Raw genomic sequence first — 26,389 nt, forward strand, 5'->3', positions numbered from 1 at the left:
AGTGTTGCAAGGATTCTTTCTTGACTGAAAGATTAGGAGAGCTGTTTAATAAGGCAGCACACTTCTATGCCAAAAACTGAAAAAAAGAACAACCACCCTTTCAGAGACATAGGTATCTTGTTTCTGCTGCAGGAGTGTGTAATAGATCAAGGTATGAATAGGATATTGGAGGAAGAACTGAGTGCATACACAAGCATGCACGAGCATGAGAACAAACTGCGCAGGGTTTCAAGAAAAAACACTGTTGATAATCAAGAATATTGTTCATGGGACGGTGCTTCAAAAGTAAAATTGAGTAAAACATTATGCCAGGCCCAGAAGGTTGCAGCACAGCTGATTCACAAGCAGACCATGCATCCCCCAACAGGAGGATGGCCACAAGGTCACAGCTTATAATACATGAGCACATCTTCTGTTAGCCCATCAAGGATTATGAACATATTTTTCAAAGACAAACTCCAAACAAGCAAAAGCAGAAAACAGACCCATGGAAGTTCAAGAAAGCAAGATTGAAGCAAAGGACTATCCCATAACAACAGACAACATCTAAACATTATATATACACAAAAGATGTAAGAACTTGTTTTTCATCACCACCCAGAGGAACTTCAGAGATAAAGTGGGGACATGAGAGCTCCTTACCCTTGTCCTCCATCCTGCATGCTGGAGATACTACCCAAATCAGACACCTCTCTCGAGCACACACGTCCCTTTATACTTCTAAGCGTGTGGGTACAAGGGTACAAGTGAACGAAACCATGAAGAAATGGGCATCCATGAGTACAAGCATTTCACTTGAAGATCTGCAAACATTCCCTTTATGCAAGACTGACACTGAACTTCATTACACCTATCTTTGTACACCCCGTACTGTACAGAAATTAGTCTTGAGGAAGAAACAGAAGATGCCTTATCAATGCCTTATCAAAGCTTTTAAGGTGCAAGCAACTATAAGTTGGAGAGCAATGCTAGTATCTGTTTCCAAAAAAGAGTTACCTGTTCTGTTCAGAAACAAATCCTCACTTTTCTACACGTCTGAAAAAGTGAAAATAAAATTGCATAAAGTGTGTGATTTCTCATAATGAGCAAAGTAAAGCCATTATGTTCTACGGTGTTAGGGCTTAAAAGGGACTTGCATAAAGATTGATCTAATTTAGCAATGTAAACAAAAATTAATCAGGGACAATAAAAATGCTAATAGTTTATAAATCCAGACAATGTTTTAGTTTTTATCTTAAATAAGAAAAGCATAAATAGATATACTTTAGAAAATGAAAAGCTAGCATGCAATTGGACTATTCTTGAAAAAAAGCAAGCAGCAGACTCATTGAGCTTTATTGTCCAGGTGCAGGTGCAGCTACACACAGCAAAAAGAAGTATGTCTTTTGAAGAGTTTCAGAATTGCAATATGTGTATAAGGCACAGATCTCATAAAGAATGACTCCAGTTCTCTGCAAACATTTAACAACTGCTGTTGGTGCAAAAAAGAGCAGAAAGCAGTCTTAGCAAATGTGGTCCCTCTTCAAGAGCTCAGCCTGCCTTCCCACTGTATCCAGAATTTCTTGATCACCACACTCTGATGTGAGGTTTGTCTAGTCCTTTACTTAGGCTTTTAGCTATGATCAAACCACACATTAAAAATAAAATTATTAGGTCCTCTGCACAAGAACTTACAAGTTTGTACAAATTTTAACAGCTGTAATGGTATAAAAGGAAACCACTTTCCTTTTTCCCCATTTATTGTTATCCAGGCTTTGAATGAGAAGTAAATACCACTATACTTGAAAAGAAGTTAAAAAATCCAACAATTTTTATTCAAAAATAATAAAAAGGGTTTTATATATATATATATATATATATATATATTAGGAGGGTATTCCATGAGTTAGGAATTACACAGAAGTGAGTAATCAAGGAAATATAAATTGCTTTAACCAGGACATTCAGAGAGACAACTTATTATTTAAAAACACACTGTAATCTTTACTGATAAAAAAACACAGTGCCAAGAAGAGCCTACAGTTCTCAGAAAAAAAGGAGATTATAGGAAAGTTTTCTCTGTTATTGTGAATGTTTTACCTACAGTGTCAAAGCTAATTTTTCAGGACTCCTGAGTTTTAGAAAAGAGGACTTTAAATTCACAAAAAAAATTAGGAAAATAAGGTAATGTGAATGGCATATTCAAGACACCTTAGTGTATTTAAATTTTAGATCAACTTGGTTGATACAAATAATTTTGAAAGCCAGACAAATATCCAGACCCGTTTTTACCATGGTACATTTAATAATCCACATGAATGATCTTCTGAAACACTGAGTTATGCTCCTAGTGGCCTTTGTTTAAATACAGTGTGTCCAGAAATCAATTATTAACCTAGTGCTCTTAGAGCTGCTCATATGTCTTAGAAAAGTTTAAAAACTCCACAAGAATCCCTCACAGGAAAACAATTAGCCTAAAATTTAGAAATACCATTTTGTTTGCATCAATTATGCTACACAGTAATTTGCAATTTGATGACAAGACCAGATTGTAATCCAATATTCAACCAAGTTCATACTACTACAGATGTAGTCCTATAATTAGCCATATGCTGTTCCCTCTCCCATATAATAATGTGCATTAACTATAAATTCCCTCGCTTGCACCGCTACTTTCCTAATGATCCAAAACCCTACATAAGGTCTCTAAAACTCATCCATTTAAATTTCTTCTGCTACTGCTTCTAAGAAATACTGTGTTCGTGTTCCTAAACTTCAATTATCAGCATAAAATTTTCAACTTATTGCAAGAAAAAAATTATTTGTATGGATAGCCTTGCTTTGGGTGCTCATCACATCCACACTTAAAAGCAAGTTTTCACTTACAAGGACCTTGAAATGAGATACAGCTCTACAAGCTGTTTGCAATTAAGAGCCATTAAGGGCAGCCACAGAACACACTGCTGCAGGTCTGAATATGATTCCTCTATTATTACAAGTGTAATGATATATAATCCCTTTGCAGATGGATTTTGCAGCAACTACTAGGGGGCTTGTTTATTGACTGGCAATCTTCCAAGCAAAGTTCTTACTTGTGGCATAAGCAGTAACCTTTCACTTAGCAACACCAGTAGCCACAGCAATAATTCATATAAAAGATTATGTAAAATAGTATCAGAAATACATATAGTTTAAGAAACAAAGGAAGAAGGGCAAAATATGTCCGGTTTATCCAGAGCCCTTAGTGTGACCAACTGGAAGAAACTGTCTGATTAAAATACTGATCTGAGTATTTGTGTTGTGTGACTGCAACAAATTGCTTGTCTTTGACTTAATTTAAATTGAAAACCATCAGTAATACATTTTATATATCCTTCCAAAGCAAGATGAATCACTCTTGTTATTTTTAACTCAGGCTTCTATGCTTCTTTCACCTACCTCCATTACTAAAGTACAAGAGTGATTCCCTGTTTCCCTCCCTTACCCTTGTTTTGAAGTTCTTCTGCAGCATCAGGTATCTCTGCACCCCAGCTTTGTACTGCATGAAATGTTCTAATGGACAAGCCAACCTAAGCCATCCTAATTTGTGGTACTGAGAGCAAACACCCTCACACTGTACTTTAAACTGAACACATCTGAAAAGAAAAAAAAAATTTAGTATCTCCATCCATAGCAAATTAATTTCTCCCCTCTGAAAGCTCTGTCTCTTATCTTTGCCCTGCACCTTCCATTTCTAGATACTAGTCGTGGGGAGCAAAGGAGGGATGGAATGAGAATTTATAGTAGTGAATACCATCCAGGGTTCATAACATGACAAGCACAAAGGAGGAGGTAAGGGAATGGAGTATCCTACAAGGGAACTTTCCAACACCAGTCTGGATTGTCAGAAAAGACTCAAAGGGAAACAACACAGCACAACTGTAGACATCAAAGCAGCATCATTCCATTGATATGGCTACAAAGTGGCTGATGTTATTAATAAAAAACATTAAATTTCACAAAATCATTGAATATCCTTAGCTAGAAATGACCTACAAGGATCCTGGAGTCCAACTCCTGGCCATGCACAGGACACCCCAGGAATCACACCATGTTCCTGAGAGTATTGTCCAAATACCTGTGGAACTCTGTCAGGCTTAATGCTGTGACCACCTCCCTGGGGAGCCTGTTCCAACCTCTGGGTGAGGAACTTTTTTCTGATATCCAACCTAAACCTCCCTTACCATTCCCTCTGGTAATTTAATGAACTTAAAAATGCATTCAGGCCCACATTGTTGAACCCTGGTCAGGCCCTCTTAAAGAAATCATTGTATGTGACTGATAAAGATAGCAAGGGTTTATATACGATCAAATTAAATAAAACTCTGAAACAGAGCATATCTTAGCAACACATAGCAGAAGCAACAGACAGAAAACAATAAAATAAATGAAAAAATTATCTAGAACTATCTTACTTCATCCCCTCATCGTACATAGCCTTGCAAGTGTGAACCCAAATGCTTACTTCAGTTAGTCCCAGGAATGAGACTTTGGGAAAATTAGCACAAGACCAAAGATTTATTTTTGTTTTCAGTAGTGTGGATTAGTCATTTTAGAATCTGATAGTTTCCTCAAAATTAGTGCTTTAATGGTTTTTATTAAGAAATGTATTATGAAAAAACTCTTTAAAAATAATTGAAGAATGAGAGAGACTTGGGAATAAGATTTTAAGGAAAAGAAATAAAAGGCAGCACTATTGTGATAAAGAGAATGTTATAGCCCCCCTTGGGAGTGAGAGGGGAGATTGAATTAGTAGTGGTCTGCTCAAGCTGTGGGAACTCAATAAGTTCAGTTTCTATGTTCCATTCTGTATAACTATCTGATCTTTGGAGCACTAACAGTACACACATGAATCTTCCACTTCCTTGAATGTAAATCAGCACTTTATTGACATCAATCCTATTTAAAACCACATTGATATAATACTATCTAATTGTCTGTTTCCCCCTGCCACAGGGGACTGAGAGGACTTTGGAAGAGGTTCAGGCAAAGACAAATGTCACAATACATCAATGAAAAATGAAAGCTATATAAACTGCCAATAGCATATTCCCATCTTCCCTGCATAGGAAGCAGTTACAGATGTTCATTGTATGTCTCCTACATGTTTAGGAAGCAATGCCTGAAGTGAATCAGCACTAATCAAGCTTGCCTCTCACTGCTGCACTCAAGGAAATGCCATAGAAGTAGAGTTTAGAAGTCCACCAAAAATACTCTATATCTAACATTTCACACCAGAATTCTGTAAGGAATGCAAAAGGTAATTCACTGTCACATAGTGATGCTGAAGCAAGTGGTTATTAAAGAGTTACTATGACTCTCAGTACTATCACTTGCCTAATAGCTCTGTTTTCCTTACATAATACTTAGGACAGATCTCAACTCTGACTACTGCAAACATTTACTACTGGCAACCTCTATTTATCCAGAAGGTCCAGAAAGTCTCATATTCATTGTATGTGTTTCACACAAGTTTTGGCACAAAAAACCACCAGCGATATGATGTTTTAGCCCAAACATTAATGGAATAATCTTCCATAGGTAAGCTGCCATTACTGAAAGAAAACAGTATGCTGCACACAGATTTTACCCTGGCAACAATTAAAACCAAAAATCTTGCCACAAAGACAAACCAAATTTGATTAATTGAGAAAATTAGCATATTGCTTTTAGTTACATACAAAAAAATAAGCATAAAACTTGAGGATGAGGGGAAAAACACAGGCAGCAATCTGGTCTCATTTTGAGAACTCAGATTTTTCATTTACTCATCATTTAATCTCTCAATCAACCAAACAGGAACTACTGTCAAATCAGTCACATCCAAAGTAAGATAAAAAAGAGCTGTACCCATTTCAGTACAAAACATTATACCATAAAAGTTAAACTGCAATGACTGTATTCTTCAGTCCAAGTACTTGACTTAACACATGCTGGGGAGCTGAGGAACCTTGAGAGCCAAATCTAAAGAAATACATGAAAAAATACAACACACTGAAAAAACCTACAACTTTGACAAACAAGTACACTTACCTTTTAACACTGATGGGGAACTCAACAACATAAAAACGGTTAGCAGATTTGAAGTGTGAAGGTATTAATAACATCAGCAGACACAAGAGCTGGAAAAGGGATTCTAACATCCACCAGGAAAATTCAGAACTCTGCTTTTATGACAATATTAGACAAAACCCAAATGTTCTCATTTGCTCTATTAAAGCAGCATGACCAGATCACTCAGAAATTTTACGTATACGCACCAGGAAAGACCAGGAGGAACTAGGAATCAGTGCACAAACATGCATTCTCTGAACTACCTGTCATCCTAGATGATGGCACCACTCTTTAGGGGTACAGAAAATGTAGTGCAATAGCATTTGTGACCAGAGCTCTGCCACAACAGACACAGCCCATCTTCTATTAAATATCCTACAAAGGCAAGGATGTCCTTGCAGATGAGAAGGGGGCTTGAATACATGCACATTTGCTTTCAAATAGCTAAGACAAAAGTCAAAAGCTCTTGCACAAGGGTTGGAAGACAGAACAACACAGGTTACATTAGGGGGAACACCTGCTTCAAAGCACCTTATGAAGAGAGCAAAATAGATAAAGCCTTTTTAAGGGAAGCCTTACAATAAGGTCCAGTTTTCACAGAGGACTTAGAGTATTCCAACATTTGCTGCTAGGGTAATACTAGGGTAATACAGCATGATGGAGACAATCAGATTTTTGGAAAACAGAGAAGGCAATTGCTTGACACTGATCAATGAACCAACAGGAACATGAAGGCTGATGATAACCTCAGGGTTATCACATTGTGTGTGCACCCTGACAAAGACCACTGTACAAGGAGGAATTAGTGATGCACATCAGAGCTCAGCTGAGCTGGCTCAGGCTCAGCTGCCTGGACTGCAGGACAAACTCAGCCAGGTCACTGTAGCAGAGGAGCCTGCAAGCAGCTCCCACCCACCTTATGAGCTACATACCCTGCGTGGCCTTGCCTTTATCCAGGGATGTAGCCAGAAGTTCTCCTGAGTACATCTTTCTGTTTGACAATAGAATTGCTCAGGAGTTTTCTTTTAAAAGAATTCTGCAATAGCTTGAATAATGAAAATAGTGAAGAAACTCTTCTTACAGACTGGTCTTCACAGACTGCTGCCCTCTGATCAGAGGCCATTTTGATGCTGCTCAACTGAAGATTCCCAGAATCTGAAGGGACGTAAGATCACCTGTTCCATTTTTACTTTATTATAGTGAAGTTAATACTCACTGACACACTTTAAATTACAATTTACAGAGCCTGTGCTCCTTTCTTATGGGTATTACAGCAGACCAGCATCCCCACCAATTACAGTGGAATTTAAGATTCTGAAATAATTAGGAGAGAGGGACAATAGAAATACAACCCTAGACTTTCAAAAGACCAGATTTCACCTTGTTCTAGGATCTGCTTGGAGACAGCCCTGAAGAGCAAAGGAGCCTATGAGAGGTGGTTGTTCTACAAGAATTACCTCCTCTAAGCACAGTGATGGCCATGGGAAAATTTTCTCAAGTTGGCCAGCATTGGTGAAAGGGGAATTCCTGACTCTGCTCAAACACAAACAAATAGTGTGGAGTGTGAAGAGGTGGATTACCTGTAGAAACATTAAAAAAAAAATGTTTTCAAAGGGAAAACTAAGAAAACCATGACCCTGCTGGTCCATAGGGATTCTAGTAATAAAATACATGAAAGAGGCTGAGATACTCAAAAGAAATGTAATGATTCTGCTACATATGCATATTCACTTTATTTTCTAATGAGTAAACTGTGCCTTTCTTCAAGGGATCAGCAAATATTTCTTTAATGTATTCTGAGGCAGACAAACAACTTACCAGAACACAATGCAAGAGTATTACAAAAGGCTCAAATAAGGCAAAATTAAATATTAGGCTAAGAAGACATTGTCTCAAAGTATTAAACCTATTCCAGAGGTTATTCTTCATTATTCTTCAATGCACTGAAGTGCCAAATAATTCTAACTAACATTTCTTTTTGTTTCTTTTTAATATGGGAACTGAGTGGTGTTTATCTCAAAGAAAAAGGTCTAAAAATGCCTCATGCTATTAAGAACCACCAAAACCAGACACATTCCTAAAATAAAAGACAAAAAACCCATCTCATTAGGCAGGAGATGTTGGACTTATAAGAACAACTGGCACCAAACTTCCAAATCATTAAACTGTTTACCCTCAGGCTCCAGACCTTTGGTAACACACAGCACACTGCAAGAGAAGGAGAAGTCAAGGAGATTTCATCCATTTCAGCTATGCTTTTAGAGAAACTGCATCACCACACACCTTCCTGCACACCTGGCTAACCTAAAAAACCACCATCAATTTATACATACAAATATATGTGTATAGAATGTCCTGAGTTGGAAGGGACTCACAAGAATCACCCAAGTCCAGCTCCTGGGCCTGCACATGACACCCCAAGAATCAGAGCATTTGCCTGAGAGCCTTGTCCAAGTGCCTCTCATGGTCTGACTGCCTGCTTAGATGAACCTGCCTTCCTCTCCAGCCTGGCTTGTGGTGAGCTCTGCCTCATCCTGAGAAACAACCCTGTTCAAGCATCATCATCATCTTCTCCACTTCCCTCAGGCATCTAAGGATTTACCTCATTTCTATAAACTCTACTTGCAGCTGCAATTGCCAGTGTTCCTCCTATAAACACAATTTATTATCTCACAGTGCAACGTTTCCTTTTCACACTGGCTTTTGGCTTAATTTTTTCTCTAGGCTTCTTTCTCCATGTGCCCATCTTTGGAGACCTATGGCTGTACCACAGCACCTTCCTATCATACTACTGCCCAACAACTCTGCATGAAGCAGGAAGACCACTTTGTAAAGTAAAAGGAATATTAGTTTTATTTAAAGGGCAAGCATTTGACAAGTCCTAAACATTAGCAAAGATTCTTTTCCTCAGGCATGATCTCTGACACTACTGAAGTGTTCAAGTGGCTTCTCTTTCCAGAAAACAGCCAAATACAAACAAGCCAAGACAGCCTTTTAAAATAGTTTGTAACTATCAAATGTATTTCCAGTATTTTTAAACACAAGGCACTTCAGTGTATTTCCTCGGGAAACATCCTCTGACTAAATGAAAAAATAGGAAAAAGCTTTTCAGAGCATCATCTCTGCTTTTTTTCAACATTACTTGCATTAGCTTAGCATCAGAAAAAACCCCTCAGATAAACAAGTAATCTTTATGCACAAACCACAATTAGCAATGAAGGATTTGGGATAAAAACAGTCTGTATAATAATGTAAATACAGTCATTCTAGAGGACCTAGTTTAGCTTTTCTGGTAATGTTCTTTTACCAAAGGAAAAACACATCTAATAATGACAAGGTATTTGTTCCTGATGCCATTCTCTCCTACTTAAATCTATATACATATGCCACTGAAATGCACTGAGGTAAAAAGCTATATATTTAGTGAAGCACTAGTGGATTATATGTTGGAAAATTGCTGCAATTAAGGGCTGGCTCCTCATTTCACAGAAAATTTACCCTCTCAACAATACACTGGAGATATATTGACTTAAAATAGGTGGGAATTTGATCCTGGCAAATTACCACTATTTATAAACATTACTATAAATACTTCTATATTCAAAAGTATGTCCACCAGCAGCCAAACAGTAAAAAATTAAAAAAAAAACCCAAAAAGCAAATACAACAACAACAACAAAAAACCAAACAATGCAAAACAAACAAAAAACCCACCAAAACCAAAACAAAACAAAAACAACAACAACAACAAAAAAAATCACCACAAAACACCAAAACCCCCCAAAACACAACAAAAACCCCCAAACCATACATCCTTGCATTTCCAGGTAAGTCTGTTAATACTGTATGAAAGTGTATTTCACCTTTGTATTCCCATTCAAGTAGGAATAGCCAGCATTTAACTTTTACACAGTTACTCTTTTTTTGGTAAAACAGACAGCTTCTAAACTCGTGCTCTCAGAAGCTCAGTGCAGCTCATTTTAAGTGAGAATCATAAATCAGTCAGATGAAAACAGCAACATGCCTCACCTTTTTCTTTAGATCTCCAAAAACTGGAAACCCTAGGTCATAGTAAACCCACCTGCTAGAAGCTTAAAGCAATACCACTTTGTTTTAAACATTTAGCACAGCTGTTTCCATCAAGACAAAGCTGTAGAACAAAATGGTGTGACTGCTAGAAAATTAGATGCTCTCAAGGAAGGCAGCAGTCTTACACAGGCTGTTGGAACATTTCTCTGTGCTAAAGGAAAGACTTTCCTTTCTAGATATCTGGTGTGCTGCAAGGTATTCTCATAGGAACCTGGACAACAGCTTACCCTGCCAATACACCATACTTCTAGAGTACTGAACTCTTCTGCATGAGCGTGAATAGACATGCACAGCTTAAATTTCACTCAGCAATGCAGGAAATCTGAGAAACTTATTGAGTCTGGGTGAGGTTACTTTCCACAAAGAACAGAGATGCCTCGTAAAAACTCCATCATCACTACCCCGGTGTTCTCAAACTACTCACCCTGAATTTTCATACCATAAATATCTAAAAAGATCCATCTTACCTAAGTCATTCTTTTGACTGTTATACATCCCCAAGCCCAACAAGGCTTCAGCTGGAGAGTATCTTAAGTTCCATTTTTTTTTCCATTTTTTAGTTAGTACAACAGTGTAAGACACACCAGATAGAACCATACACTGTGTGCAAGAGCCCTTCTGTGTACACCCTAAAAGCCACCACAGGAACATAAACCCTCTGCACAGTCCTAACTTTTTCTAGAAAAAAGGTATGAACTACATAAAAAGACTTGTATATATTCCTGGATCACTATGATTCTGTGATTCTGAAATGTTTTGCTTCAGAGAAGTTATTTTGTTAAATGCAGCCTTAAACACTGCAGCTTCAAAGACAGCAAAGTAGTTTGTGTCAGCTCTGTGTTGATGAGCAGCAAGTTCAGATGCATCCAACTTACACACTAGTTAAAACAGTGTAGACAGGTTGCCAGACTTCATTTTTGTATCAAACAGTGGTTTTTCTTTCCTTCTTAACTTCTTCCTTTTCCAAATTAAAATCAACAACCAAAAAAGTCACTGCTTTTTCACTGCTATTTGATTATCCTACAGATGTCAAAATCAATCATGGAGTCCCCTTTGTCTCCCCTGCCCCTTCCAAGACAGCCAAGTGCTTCTACAGCAGTATCTGGCAAATAGTTTGGCATTCTAATTAAGACTGTTTGAGCATAAACTGTGCTCCAAAATGTTTTTGATATATTTTCTTTAAAACTCTCTAAGTTGAAATCAATTAAATATTAGTAATATTTCAGAGAAATATTAAACACAAAAAATTGAGATCTGGTACTAGATATAGCCATTTCCCCTGAAACTTGCAATTACTATTGCCTTAAGTAACTTTCTGCAAGGGAAAGTCGACCCCAGATGCCATGTCTCATACATATTAACATGTTAGCTCTCATCAAAAGTCACTGCTTCACTCAAACACCAACATTTCCCTCTGAGCTGAAAGTAATTCACTTACCTTGTGTCTGCATTTAAGTACAACGCCATAGGCTCCTGAAACAGAGAAGATGAGAGATAAATCATCTCAAAGCAGAAAAAAATTTAAAGTGGCAAGATAAAACAGTGTTCAGCAACCCCCTAACTACAGAAGTAACATTGTTCCCAGTATTATTATTCAGAACTTACATACATAGGTACTAAATCTCTGTACACTGAAACAATTCCATAAAAATTGCTCAAAAGTAAATGGATTTTAAAACACTGAAATTATTTTTAAAAAATATGCTTGTAGGTAAGTTTGATAACTTGCATCTCTCTAGTACCACTAATGACAAATCAATACATTAAACTTTTAAAAGGAAAAAAAACCAAAACCACAAAAAACCCCAAGCCCCCACAAAACTGTTCTGTTTCTCTTCCCTTCCTTTCAGCTTCCAAACTCCTTCATCCATCTGACAAGGAAATTAGCAGAAGCTATGTAATAAACCTAAATTAACACATACAAGAAAAATCTTGCAGTTGGTAACTTATTATCATCTAAGTCAAATCTACAAAATTCTAATTAACCTTCTATTAAGATACTACTTACCTTCACCTACAACCCCAAGGATCTCAAATTTATTCATCACATTACCAATGTTAGGAATCTTCATCAAGACAAATTCCTCTTACGGTGAGAGCCACAAAACATGGCACAAATGGGACCCTCTGAAGATTTTGCAAAAGGCAGTTCTGAAAAGGCTCTTGGGAAAAAAAACTTCCACCTTGATCAATCAGACTTCTCACACCCCCTTTTAATTTCTAGGCAATCAATAGCTTCCTGGGGAAAGAACAGAAAATAACATAATTAGTACTTTGATTTATTTCAGTATGAGAAAGCAATGGTACACAGACATTACACCAATATAGTCTAACAATTTTAACAGAGAATTAATTTACTTCTACATTTGATGATCAGGAGAGCTTAGCAGCAGCTATAATGGACAGAATCCATTGACACCATGCATCTGACACAGCAGCTGGCCTTGTAATCCCATACACAGGATGTCTATTACAATAATAACTAACTGGCATAAAGTAATTTTCTACAGAACCGAGGCAAACAAAAATGTTGTCAGGAACTACCTCAGTAAGCAAAAATAAGCTTGTAATTATTTATGGTCTGCTTGGTGTATGTTAGCTAGGTACAGAAACAAATTTTGTTTAGTTATTTTCTCATTTGTCCACTGTAATGATAAAAAGGAAATGGGAGAAAGAACACTCTACAGGAGAAAATAGCTTTCTACTACTATTTTCTGTGATTATTAAGAAAAAAATGAAAGGAAATTAATTTGCTAGACTGACTAGGAATGAGATTTTAAAATTATTTCCATTATCAGCTTATTTAAGGAATAATTCAGGAAAGAGAATGTCTTCAAAGGGTTTTTTTCCATGTTTCCCAAACATTGAAGCAATTTTTCAAATTAAGCAACTATACATAGGGTAAAGAACAAAGTTTTTTGGCTGTTTACAGCTTACCACTTCTCTGCTATCCTATCAGAAGTTTGATTTTACTAATTCACACTGCATTTGCTCCCTTAATTTAAAGGTATATATCCAACATTCAAAAATGGGGAAAGAAAAACCCTCAATTGCTTTCACCACGAATTGGAAATACACCATCTTCACAATTCAGTGATTCAAGGACAGAACTACTCATGAAGAACAGGATGGAAGTGAATACATTTAATTAAGTTATGTGTAATGGGTGAGTGTGACCCAATAATGCTGGGTTCAGCTCACACAAATGGGATGTCACTGGAAGCCAGGGGTGCTGGCCAAAAGCCCAGTTTTGACATGGTCATACACAACAAAAGGACAGCCCAAGGGTGGAGAGGAATCACAAAGACATTTGCTTCAGCAAGACACAGGCAGATCATGTGGGGAGGGGTTGTTAGTTTAGAAGCAACTCCAGAGTTGATCAACCACAGTGATTTGAAAATAAAGCAGCAAGTTCCAAATTAAAGGGATAGTTAGGGTTTTCTGGTTTGCTTTTGTTTTTTAGAAAAAGCTGTCCAGTCCTTTATTAATTAATTACTGGTTTAATTAATATATTTTTTTCTTCACTGGTGAATTGTACAAAATACTCCTTCCTTTCCCTTCCATATGTTCTCCTCCTATTTCATTTGGCATCTCCTCACAAAAGCCTTTTTGCTGTTTGTCCAGACTTTCTGGTTACACTAACGAACTTAAAAAAAAAATGAGGTCCTGGAAAAACAGGAGCATCTGCTCAGCTGCACCCATCAACAAGAGAACAGAGCCCACACTGAGCTGCTTCAGCTTTCTGCTGAGACAGGCTGGTGCCAGGCACAGGGTGCAGCTGGCTGTCCCCATGCTGCAGCTGAGTGACAGAAATACTGCCACGGAGACCTTGAAACAACCATTGATGCCACTGTAACACAAGTGAGACACAACAAAACTGGTCAGCCAAACTCAGAGCAGCAAAACTACTTGCCAGAAAGAAAGGAAAAGTCAGAAAATATATATTGTTTTCTATCAGCACTATTCAGTAACATCACCAAATCTGTTACTTCAGTTCCCAACATTTTTCACTGACAAGTCCTACCAGAAATTAGTTTGTGATAAATTGATTACTTATCAGCTAATGTTATCACAGTACACTCTCATTCTGCCTAACAGTGTGCACAATACTTCCTAGATATATGGTGAAACAGTAAAGAAACTTATGAGATAAAGTACCAAAAGCTCAAGAAGAAATTAAGACGCAGTTTCCTTTGTCCCTCATTCATAATTTCTACATTTCTCATAAACTACTTAAATCTATACAGGCCCGCAGCTTGTGATCCACTATATTTTATTTTCAGTTCTGCACATTTATTCAGTATGAATTCTAGTTTTTTATTGGGAACAAAGGTTAGACTTGCAAGCAGCTAATCTTCCTTTCTCAAATCCCCCAGCTAGGGAGGTCGTGGATCCCCAACCCCAGCAGTGTTAAAGGCCAGGCTGGGTAAGGCCTTGAGCATCCTGAATAGTGGGAGGTGTTCCTGCACATGGCAGGGTTGGGAGAAGATGATATTTAAGGTCCCTTCTAACTCTTAAAATTCTATGATTCTATGAAATTCAATGCTGTATATCTTCTCCCCACTGATCACATCTTCCCTTTTCACTTCATCAGAAGAGCCACAGAAAGCTGATCCCCTGCTACCCCTGAATTCATGGCACCTAGAGAAGCATTTGCAACTCCTTAAAGATAAAACCCTGCCAACCCACTTAGTGATTTTCACTCACCATTAGTGACACACTTCAGCTGGCCCAAAGAAACACACAAAGCAGCTCCCCTGATTCTCCCCAAAGTGCATCATGAGTAGTGACTGACACACAGGGAACACAGGGGGGGCTCCCAAAAGCAAACTGCACCCGAGTGAGTCCCTCTTTTACACTGGCTCCAGGCAGCTTTGTGTCTGCTGAGGACACTTTATGAGAACTAATTTTGAAATTAAAAGGAAAGCTAGTGAAAGATGGCTAGTGGCACACAGCAGTAGTATGGATTCATACCCAAACACTTTTTGCCCCAACTCTTTTGCCTCAAACTGGACTACAATTCAAACATTAGTGAAGTCAGACTAGTTAGACCCATTTAATCTCTAGACAAAATTTATATACTTATTTGAGTTCTTTGTCTTCAAAAGCTGCTGAAAGATTAAAATCAAGCTGCTAAAATATTTTTTCAGTGGCAGTACCCACTATTTGGGATTCTTCTGTTTTTCAAAAGGCACTGGCCTTGTTAAGATTGTTTTGAGAATCACTGATTCTTGCAGGGAATCTGGTAACATGAACTCAAAACTCCATGAATGACACAGAGTCTTAACCAATGTCAGAGTCAGTAACTGTAGTAACAAAAACAAGGAAAAACACCTATAAGTATTTAACTTAAGCTTTAAACAAAAGCTTAAGCAAAACAGAAGCTTAAACAAAAAAGTAATTTCAAGAAAGTTTTCCATAGCAAGAACTACTTTATTCTGTAACTTAGTGAGGACAGGCCAGATTCTTTCAACTTCAACACTGGAAATAGCAAGGAAAACCTCAGCTAATAGCAAGGAAAACCTAATAGGGGCCACAATTTCATTCTTTGCACTGAGTGCCACTGGTCTGTTTTCCTAAGTTGCTCGCTGTCTAGAGTAACTCCTGCAGAAGTGGAAATAAGGCCCTCATTTACCTCTCAAAGGCTCTCAGTATGGAAATAGAAGTCATTCTCCTAATATCCCTTTCTAAGGCAGCCAGATTCACAGCACATCAACAATTTATTAATTAAACCAACAGATCTGAGATGCTCTCAACATTGCCATGATATTCTACAAAAAACAGAGCCAACTCAGCAAAATGAAACATCATGAGATGAACATCAAAAAATTAGTTTTATTTAATCCAGAAGTGTAATAGTGTGAGACTTTAATACAAAAGTAGCTGTTCTGCAATAGCATGTAAGGCTTATAAATCCAAGAAAACATACAAACATTTTCAAAATGAGCATACAGAATGCTACAGCATTATGGTACCTGAACATTTGAATTGAAATTAAAGCAGTGGGGAAAACCCCTGCTTTTTCATAACTCCTTTTCCCTTCAGGACCATTAAGAATTCTAGTGCATCACCCAAAAGCATCAGACTTAACCACTCAACCCAAAGCCTCAATGGTTAGAAATGTTATTCTTTAGTTCATAATCATCAGTATCTGTGTGGAGAGAGAAGCACTTTTTACACAGTTAGATTTTAGTAGATACACTTAGTGAGAATAGTGAAACATGTGAGGTAGATGTTTGGCTTCACAAAAGGTAGAGAAATAAAACTGTTCTAGAAATACAGGTTAATTTATATATCTAGATCTTGAAAATCACGTATGAATTCCATTTATCATGACAGAAAGAATGCAATCTGCATCCAGCTGAACTTAGTTACAAACTTCTAACTGACTTCAAAGTCATCCATGAGCTTTTAAACAAGCTTCTTGCCAGCAGATAATACACCCCTCTTGCTCTTCTAAAACAAGAAGTAAACTTCATCTCTTTTATTTATTATGATTACCCACCACGAGGCCACAACTAGGAATTTCTAGAGGCTGATTTACATTTTCCTCTGTGCATTAACAAAACAGCAGGTCCCTACACAAATGTAAAGAACTTATACCATACCATCTTTGATGGTTATGCATTAATCCACGCCCTGGCATGTCTTCTGTCAAACAAGGTAGGTGGATGAAAGAAGCATTAACCACTTCTGTCAGCAATGATGCATCATTCAGCACCTTTACTCTTCCTCCCCAATATACATGTAGCTCTATTCATTGAGGTTTTCCAGGAAAACCCTAGTTAGATTTACAAGGACCCAACTCATTGTTATAGCACTAAATACAAGTGACAGGGTAAAGAAAATAGGTGGGATTTTTTTTTCTGGATTTATTGATCCAGAGGAATGTGTCACATTTATTATAAGGAATTACTGATCAGGAAGAAAAAAAATCAGTACATGAAAAGCTGCAAGGAGGAAGCCAGCAGTAACATTCTGACTTAAGGAATGCAGGGAAAAATAATCCAATCATACTCCTAGTGACATTGTACCAATCTCACTCCATAATTTGGAAAAAAAGGTACCACTTTATTTTTCCATTTTATGGAGGGACAGTAGACCTTCTAAATGAGGTAAGATTCTGGAGAAAGAGCCATCAAGATTTCACAATATGAAGAAATCCACAACAAGGAAGGTGAAAAAAAGATAAAGCTGAAGAGATAAAAATCAACAAGAACTTAACAATTATAGCAAGCCATTTTTCATACTCAAAACTTTAATCTATCCTCCTCTGCTCATAAGAAAAACTTAGGAATGAAAAGAACAGCTGGTGAAAATAAATACAAAATTTAGAAAGCTGTCAAAGTTGAACAAATTATGTAAAAGCAAAACACCAAGGTTCCTTGCACAGGCTCACAGATTTTAAAATTCAGTTCCAGAAAGCTTTTCTTGACATTGCTAATATCAGCATTGGACCCTGACTTCACCATTGCTGGTTTTTGGAGAATTTGCTTGGTGTTTTTTGGTTTTGGGTTTTTTAATAGCTGTTGATACAACAAAACCTGCAAATGCATCTGAATGATTATACATCAATGGAAGGCATCATCATTTGAATGGCCTAAAGGCAACAGATCTCCATGGCCACAGGGCCAGGAGTGCATGGGGGAAGAACCTGAATAAAGTTCCCATCCTGCAGCAAGCAAACAACTAGAAAAAGGGTGAAACAGTTCCCAATTATTCAAGACACCTGTTTGGTTAAATTCCTAATGGAAACCTGAGCTTGAAGGGCAGGGAAGAAATAATGATTTGGTTTGCTTTGTCTTGTTCTATGAGTGCTCTTTTTTTTGTATCCAAGTACAGATTCAAAAATAAATTCAGCTCATCCTGGATACATGAACTAAATTCACTTCTCCGAGTTAAAACACAGGATTCACGATCTTCCCTAACAGCTGTGGCCAACTCAAAAAGAGTGGGTGCTTAGCAGGATGCTTCTAAGACCATACTGACAAATAAGCAGACTGATTATGAAAGCACTGAGCACAAAAGCAGCTCCCATGAGTCATAACAGGAGGACAGGAAAGACAATTTTGCTTCCATTTTAGTCTTGCTCTCCAGCAAGAACCTTAACAAGAAAGTCTATTGTGGGTGTGACAGCTTCTTACGCACTTGATGCCGGTCTTGGCGTATGCTGGGTGGGCCCCACTGTACCTGTGGCAGCTCTGAAGGAAAATCATCAGTGTGCAGAGGATAAAACTCCCAACAGCAACCTGTGAAACCCAAAGCCTTTGCAGCTTCTTCTGGCTCAAGGTGCCTGACCCTTTACACTTTCATTTCTATCCAAAACAAGTGCCCAACATTTGTAGTTGAAGTAAAAGCACACTTTGGCTTAGTGATATATTCTTAGGCAAAGAGAAGGAATTATTTTATTTCTTTTACATAATAGAAGGTTTTATTTTATAACAGAATAGCTTGCTGTGGAAGAAGCTAATTTTTTTTATCTGACAATATTTGTAGTGGTCTCCTTGGAAGTTGGTTCTTGATTTTAATCTTTCCTTCTCTCTTTTCAGAACAACAGTCTCCAGTCATATATCCTATATTAATTTGTCATGTTGCCTATGATTTAGTCCCATATTATTTTTGACAATCTGCCACGGACTTTAAATCCTCAATATAATATTACAAAATAATATTACAGACTTTTTCATCTTTAGAAGCACCAAAAAAAAGCTGCTATTACACATCAGGACTCACTTTGCAGCTAATTCCAACGTTTAAAGATACATTCTTAGGAATAAGAAGGAAAAAAAAAAAGGCACGAGGGCAGAGGGTGTTCCTGTCCAAGAGAAGTACAATATATTCTCTTGAAGGGGACGTGTTGGAAGCAGCCAGCCAGCTGGAGGTCTGCTCTAAAGTCTGAGCTCAGCAGGGCAGCTGTGGAAGAAGGGAGCTGCCAAGTGTGCCCATCACGCTCCGGGTCCCTGGCATCCTCTGGCACTGCCAGCTTCCCCTGCACAAGGGCAGCAGCCCCGACCAGCCCTGCACTGCTGCACTGCCAGGCTGCCTGCAGACAAAACAACACATGCACAAGTGCTGGCCACTTCAGGAGAAGTCCTCTGATGAATTCTTAACTGGATCAGCCACTGAATCTTTCATACGTGCACGCACAAAGCATGCTGGTGATTTTGTGAGACTGAAATTCTGCTAATCTGACAAAGTTTTCCCCCTCCTTCCAACCCAGTTTTGTCTTCATTGTTCTAAAAATAACTCCCATTCACATTCTAAAAGTCAGATGTTCCTCTCTGCACTGTATTTGGCTGAGATGGATCTTTCTCATAAGAGTACAGAAAAGTAAAGGTGAATAAAAAGTATTTATAAATAGCAAACAAATGCCAAAACTAAATTCTGTGGGCATTCTAATGCAGATCAGAACAACTGCAATGACTACTCTTCTTGTAATCTTCAAGCATATAATTAAATACAGATGACTGCTTCACTATCAAATAGGAAAAAAAAAAAACCAACCCAAGAAATCCCTTTTTCTTTGAAAAGGGCATGCCAAATACATAGAACAAACAAAAGTATGAGGTGGGAGCCCCCCAAAACCTAGTACTAAATTACTAATAAAATACAATACATACAAATGAACAGCACTACATTCTACACTATAAAATTATTTATCATTGCTTCTTCACACATTTTCCAAGCAAATAATTAGAAACATTTTATTTAAATAATAATGATCCACCTTATACAATGCTAACCCTGAAAGGAATGCCATCAAAAGTTTTAAAAACAGACAAAAAGAAGCCACTCAACAACTAATGGTCCTAAGACAGGTCATTTCAAGAATAAATTCATATTAGTATGCAGGCATATGTGCAGGAGCACATTGAAAGAAACAACTGAAAGATTTATCATAGGGGTTGTCTGTCACTAAAGTCATTACAAGTGATTAAAATATGTGGTGGACAAATGGTGTACATTGGGGTTTTGTGGGGGAGTGCTGGAGGATTTTGTAATAATTTTGTTCAGGTTTGACTTACTTTTTAATTCCATCAATTCTTCTCTAATTTCATCAATCTCAAAGCAGATTGATTAAAAAAACCCAAAGAAATTAAAACCTATAGAAACATCTCTCCATATGAATTTTCATCTGAATTGGAAGATATTGCTACTATTTCACTTTGTGAAACTCTATTACAAGGTATTTGCTCCAGTTTCACCAGCCAGGAATTGAACAGAGTATGATTAGTACTAAAAGTGCAAAACTGTACTAAATGTGTTTATTTTACACTTCATAGCTGGGGCTTTTTTAAGATGTCTATTATCAGAGTAACTGAACACTAATTATGTTTAAATTCAAGGTGAGTTTTGCTACGCTTTCTAGTTGGAAAAAAAAAAAACATTAAACTTACACAGGTGAATAAATCAATTAACTAATACCCAAGTCAAGAAGACTAATCTCCAAAGTGGCTCAGACTGCATTAAGAGGTTATGACCATCACAATAAGATGAAGTTCAATAAAAAAGAACCGCATTCCAAATAAAGAAGAAAAAACCCTCAACAACTGACATTCCTCCTAAATTAACATTATTTGTCAATTGTTAACTGTTATTAATATCACAGCCTAGTAACATAGGCTTCCTTGAAGCAGAGGATAAAAGAGTGCTCTGGAATGTCTAACTATAGAAACAGCAGCAGCAATGTTATCATGGACCAAAGGCAATTTGAGGGAGGACTCTGAACATTAAACTGAAAACTCTGAAATAAAGTTTGTGTTCAATGCAAATCCACTGCAGAGAAAGTGCAGCAACAGAGCGTTGACTTGTGGAGCGCTGACATCAGGACAGATGTCCTCATGCTGAGCCACCTACAACACCTTCAGGTAGGGGAACTTCAGTTTGCTAAATTACTGCAAACATTTTTGGAAGATGTATTAAAGTGACCCACTCAATTTGCAGTATGTGCAAGCAATTTTCCAGTAGAGGGAAAAAAAACCAAGAAACAAAAGCACAAATTTAATGTGCTGATCTCATCCAAAGGCAGTAGAAAAATAAATATTCATTATACTATCTCTCCCCTGTCCAGCCAAGAATACAAGTAGGGAATTGGCTGGCGGGAGGCAGCCAGAGAGTTGTGGTCAATGGCTCCATGTTCCAATTGGAAGCTGGGGATGAGTGGTGTTCCTCAGGGCTCTGTGCTGAGTCCAGTGCACTTCAGTGCCTTTATTACTGACATGGACACTGAGATTGAGTGCACCTCAGCAAGCTTACAGATTAGAGAAGCTGAGTGGTACAGCTGACACAACAGAAGGACAAGATGACATCCAGAGGGACCTGGAAAAACTTGAGGAGCGGGCCCATGAGAACCTCATGAAGTTCTACAAGTCCAAGGACAAGGTGCGGCAAAGGGTCAGGGCTGGGAGAAGAAGCCATTGAGAGCAGCCCTGCAGAGAAGGACATGGGGGTTCCTTGGATGGATGAAGAGCTACGTACGAGCCAACAAGTGTGCACTCAGGCACACTGGGCTGCAGCAAAAGCAGCCCAGCCAGCAGGTCAAGGAGGGGACTCTGCCCTCGTGAGACCCCAGCTGTGCAGCTGTGTCCAGCTGTGGGGTCCTCAGCACAGGAGAAACGTGAACATACCAGAGCAGGTACAGAGGAGGCCACACACAAAGATGGTCAGAGAGCTGGAGGATGTTTCCTACAGACAAGCTGAGAGAGCTGGGGCTGTTCAGCATGGAAAAGGCCCTGGGGAGAGGGGGTTGGAACAAGATGGGCACTGAGGTCCCTTCCAACCCAAGCCCTTCGTGATGCTCTGAGGAGCTGAGCAGACAGAGCGACTTTGGTGACAGTGGATGGCCAAGGTCAACCCCCCACAGATTCCTAGTTGTAAAGACATAGTCGTGATGATGTCTTTTCCTCTCCTCTTTATTTCAACTGTTAGCTGCATTCTTAGGTGTTGTCTTCAATTACATGTTAAGCTCCTTGATGAGGAAACTTTTTGTGATGTTGAAGGCCTCTGGTGGTGTTATAAAATAACTAAGATATTGTCTGAAACCATGCTATGGTAACAGCTCTTTGCATGAACAGCATGCTGTGGTAAAATATAAGTCTTAAGGTAAGTCTTACCAGAAAACTCAGGAAAAAACTTAAAAAAAACTAGGAGAAAATTTGATTCATTTCTGGAAACAGGATGTGGTAATATTTTAATTTTTTAAATAATAAGCAATATCTTTTCAATGCCAGCTTCTATTATCACTTCAAAAGAGGAGCTATTACTTCACTTATTTTTTTAATTTCAGCCTAGTGGTTTCCACTTTGTAGTTAAAAGAAAGAAAAGGGAAATATTCTAAAGCCCACATAACACAAAAACTATCCTCATAATTAAAAGTACAAACATTCAGACTAACTTTCTTAATACAAATGAAGTCTGTACTTGCTCTATACCTTCATCAACCATCATTAATACACTTGTAAAACATTCATATCCAATGAATTTTGCTTAACTAGTACTTTTGTCCACACTATTAATCTGACAAAAATGTCTCTAAAGTAAATCAAGGAGTTTACTACTGAAGGCATGAACTAACCCCCCAGAAAATAAATAAAAGGTAAAAGGATATTATTTGCACCTTAATCTAAAGAGAAGAATCATCCAGATTAGAAGCTTAGGTATCACTGGAAAAATACTGAAACATAAATAGGAAATGGCAGATCCATGGCCTTTCTCCCACAGAGAAAGGCAAGGCAAGCAGAGTGTCTCCTGCTATGCTGACAGCTTCTTGCTTGAGAGATTCCCATGACAGCAAAAGCATGTCTGGATATGCAAGTGACCCAAAAGAGGACCTGAAAAACAGGTCCTGAGAAAAAGGACATACATCTAAACAGTAAATAATGCTGGCAGACCTACCAGAAGAAAGGTAATAAAAAAACCTCATAATCCTAATTTTCATCCTTCATTTGTTTTTCTATCCTTTGAGTCTTCCAAGTTTAATTATGGAGTGTGGAAGGTGGGAGGAGGAGAAGGGAAAAAAGAGGGAAGGCAGTGCTCCTGGCAAAGGACAAGAAGGGTGGGTGAGGGAGGAAGAGAAGGGAAACTACTGCAGGGAGTCACAAGAGAAGACAGTAAAAGACTGGCATATGGAGAAGTGCTGAAATGAAAGAAGAAAACAAAATTCTAAGGACAAGATGCTTCAGGCGTGAGCAATGAGTTCATCATGATATTTGAGATTTATATTAGTTTATAAAAAATACAGACTTGCAGCATCCAAAAGTCAATATTTGCATAACCGACTTTCTTGTTTCTTATATATCTAGTTACTTCTTGAACAAACAGGCTTCTAATATTCAGGGAAATAAAAGTAACTTGGGAGATATGAATGCAGAAAAATACACCCAGAAAAATACTGTCATTTATTTCCTGCAAAGGAAAAGTAAAAACTACTAAGAAAATAAGGACTGGCAACAATATAGGGCATACCATGTCTCACAGGGTTAACTAGAACTTCCCAATATCCAGTTATACCTACTGACAAAGGCTGCTAGGGAGATGCTGAGGTGAAAGACTCCAAACCAAAGATGAAACAGCTGTCTTTTGCTTGCAAGTAAGCTCTACAGAACCATATACATTGACAGGCCTGAATATTGGTCATCAAGGAACTAGATGGATATCAGGACATGTCCTCAGCCACCATGGGCAGCAAGCACAGAGCAGCAGCACAGGGAGCCCAGGCCTAACCCAGCACATCCAAGCCCAGCAGGCACTGCTCAGCAGGCAGGGAGGCAAGGCAAAGATTACAGTTTTAACCACACCACATCACTCCTCTCCACTAATGTTCTCTTTGTGCCTTTCTAACATTAGAAGAATCATCTCCACCTTCCTTTGGAATCCAGATAGAATGGGTGATATGCTATTTGCTCAGACAAAAAGTCAGAAATAATGTTGTAATCTCTTTTGGATTAGACCACTTTCTTCGTTGCTGAGGTTACATATGAAACCAATTCAAATGCATGTTTAACATTTAGGACTTTTTGTGGTGCTAGATATGTATTTTATGTTCCCCTCCATTAAGATGTCAAAAAGCCCAACCAAACACAACCCACCAAAACAGCAGTTTACAGAGTTGAACACCTACTGCTGGAGAGAGATTTTTCTAATATACAGGAGTCATCCCCCCACATCTGCAATGAAGAGAGCTAAAAGACAATCAAGTAATGTAAAGAGTCTCCCTCCTGAGCAGAAATTTCAAATACAGATGTTAAATGAATTTCACAGTCTATTTGCATCCATTTTTGAACTGATAAAATACTTTATAGCTTAGAATAACTCTATTTCTCTGCTTGTATGGTCAGATATTTTTAAAAAACAAAATACTTTCAAAATAATTTGCACAACATTTTGCAACAAAATGCAGCTCAAGTACTTTTTCCCACTGCAAGGTATTTACTAGACTGCAGTAATTCTCTTAACACTTTTAAAGCTTGAAACACACCTTCGTTGAATGCTATGAGTCAGTTTTAATGACAGTGTTATGTTCTATTGCTCTGTAGCTTATGCAAGAGAATGAATTTGCATTAAGTACCCAACTTTAGAAGCCACCTTCTCTTCTCCTTTGTTAATACTGAATAAAGGTAAAAAAAGGGCTATATTCTCTGCCTGCTTCTTATTGTTTTAAAAGAATAAATCTAGTTAGCTGCCTGTAATGTAAAATGGACATAAAATTTGTTTTTTGAATTGTCACTGTATGAATATGGGGGAGGGGAAGGGATTTTCTAGAAAGCCAGAATACAGAAAAAAGAGTGAAAATTTTCTAATTTAGTAGTATTTCAGAAGTTTAAACTACTTTTTCTGCATGGAAACTAACAGTTAACTTCAGAAGAAGGAAAATAAAACAGTCTAAAATGCTAATTCAAGGGAGGGGGAAAAAAAGAGGGAGCAAAAAGACTATCATTAGGGTGGGGGTGTGCAATACCTTTGTCTTCTTCAAGAAATTCAACAAGAAAAAGTTGTAGCACATCTCTTTCCACTATGGGTCTTTTAGACCAGACAATGCTCCAGGTTTATTATGCTTTTCTTTCATTTGCTTTGTCCTCTCATTTAAAGTTAGCCAACTCCCCCCCCCTCCCCCAGCACACTACCTCATGTTGGGGTATTTTGGGGAAGTTTTTGTTCTTTTGGGTTTTTCAAACACGATTACACTTCACTCAGCTCAACAAAATGAGGGTTTGGCCAATTTTGCCAGAGATAAGACTGGCAAATTTTGAACTGGTTCTCACGCAAACTGATGCCCAAAATTCCTCACAAATACCCTTGCTGTACAGACGTACAAGGTCAAATATTTTTTCCTTATCTCTGCAGATTATATACATATATACACACACAGAGAAATGTACATATGTGTGGACCTACTTCTAACAGGGGACAAAGTCCACCTTCCAGAAAATGTAATTTCTTAGAAGTTCAACTAAATGACCACCTTTCTTGTCTTTATTCAAACTAATTGGGAATTAAATGGATTACCTTTTCTACTCTTTCTACTTTCTAAAAATGAATCATACTTAAGCCAAAAGCTTCACTGAAGTCATAACTTTCTCTCTTTTTAGCACTTTTAAATAGAGCCTAGATTCCCAAGCAAAAAAAAAAAAAAAAAAGGTAATTTACTTCCTATTTTTAGTCTAAGTTCACAAGGTAAACTACAAAAATGAAGAAATGGTCTGATGGACATCTTCCTCCATGGTTGGAAGATCTCCTACAAAAGGCCACGCTATTACAGTAACAAATAAGATTTTTGCATTGCAAAAAAAGCACCAAGAAAACCAGATTTCTCATATACCCATGGACTAAACACTGCTACAGACCACTGCTTTCTGAAAGCTCTACACAGAAAACACTTGTAAAATAAAGCTCTTTGGACTGAAGAAATTATATGCTTTACAAACCTGTAGAGACAGCAGCTGATGAATTAACAAAGGACCGTCACCCACACGAGGGTAAAACAGATCCGTGGATCACGCTTTGCCCAGCACACTGGAGAACAATATTCACTTTTGTGAAACAACTGCAAGGAAAATGTCAACTGTCTCCAGCACTAAAAGAGTCAATTTCTCAAAATAGAAGGTCTGTCATTATTGCCATGAGATGTGAACACAAATTATACTGCCATTTTTATTAATTTGCAAGTAAAAACAGAGAGAGGCAAAATCTAATACCATTCTGATCTTGTTTGGGGGTGTGAGGAGGAGGT

General features: G+C 37.9%; 1 protein-coding gene across 4 annotated transcripts in view; it reads right to left on the minus strand.

Annotated features, from left to right (window-relative positions):
• The window catches only part of CDKL5 (cyclin dependent kinase like 5), a 131,078-nt gene that overhangs the window by 70,231 nt on the left and 34,458 nt on the right, over positions 1–26,389 (minus strand). For all 4 annotated transcript variants that reach the window (XM_054628320.2, XM_077172685.1, XM_077172696.1 and 1 more), the window contains exons 2-3: positions 12,170–12,400; positions 11,600–11,634 (exon numbers count right to left, since the gene is read on the minus strand). In XM_054628320.2, coding sequence (XP_054484295.2) covers positions 11,600–11,634; positions 12,170–12,233 — 99 coding nt within the window. In that variant the 5' untranslated portion in view covers positions 12,234–12,400. The remainder of the gene's footprint in view (positions 1–11,599; positions 11,635–12,169; positions 12,401–26,389) is intronic.

Source organism: Agelaius phoeniceus, chromosome 2 (assembly GCF_051311805.1).
Source record: "Agelaius phoeniceus isolate bAgePho1 chromosome 2, bAgePho1.hap1, whole genome shotgun sequence".
Classification (NCBI taxonomy): Eukaryota; Metazoa; Chordata; class Aves; order Passeriformes; family Icteridae; genus Agelaius; species Agelaius phoeniceus.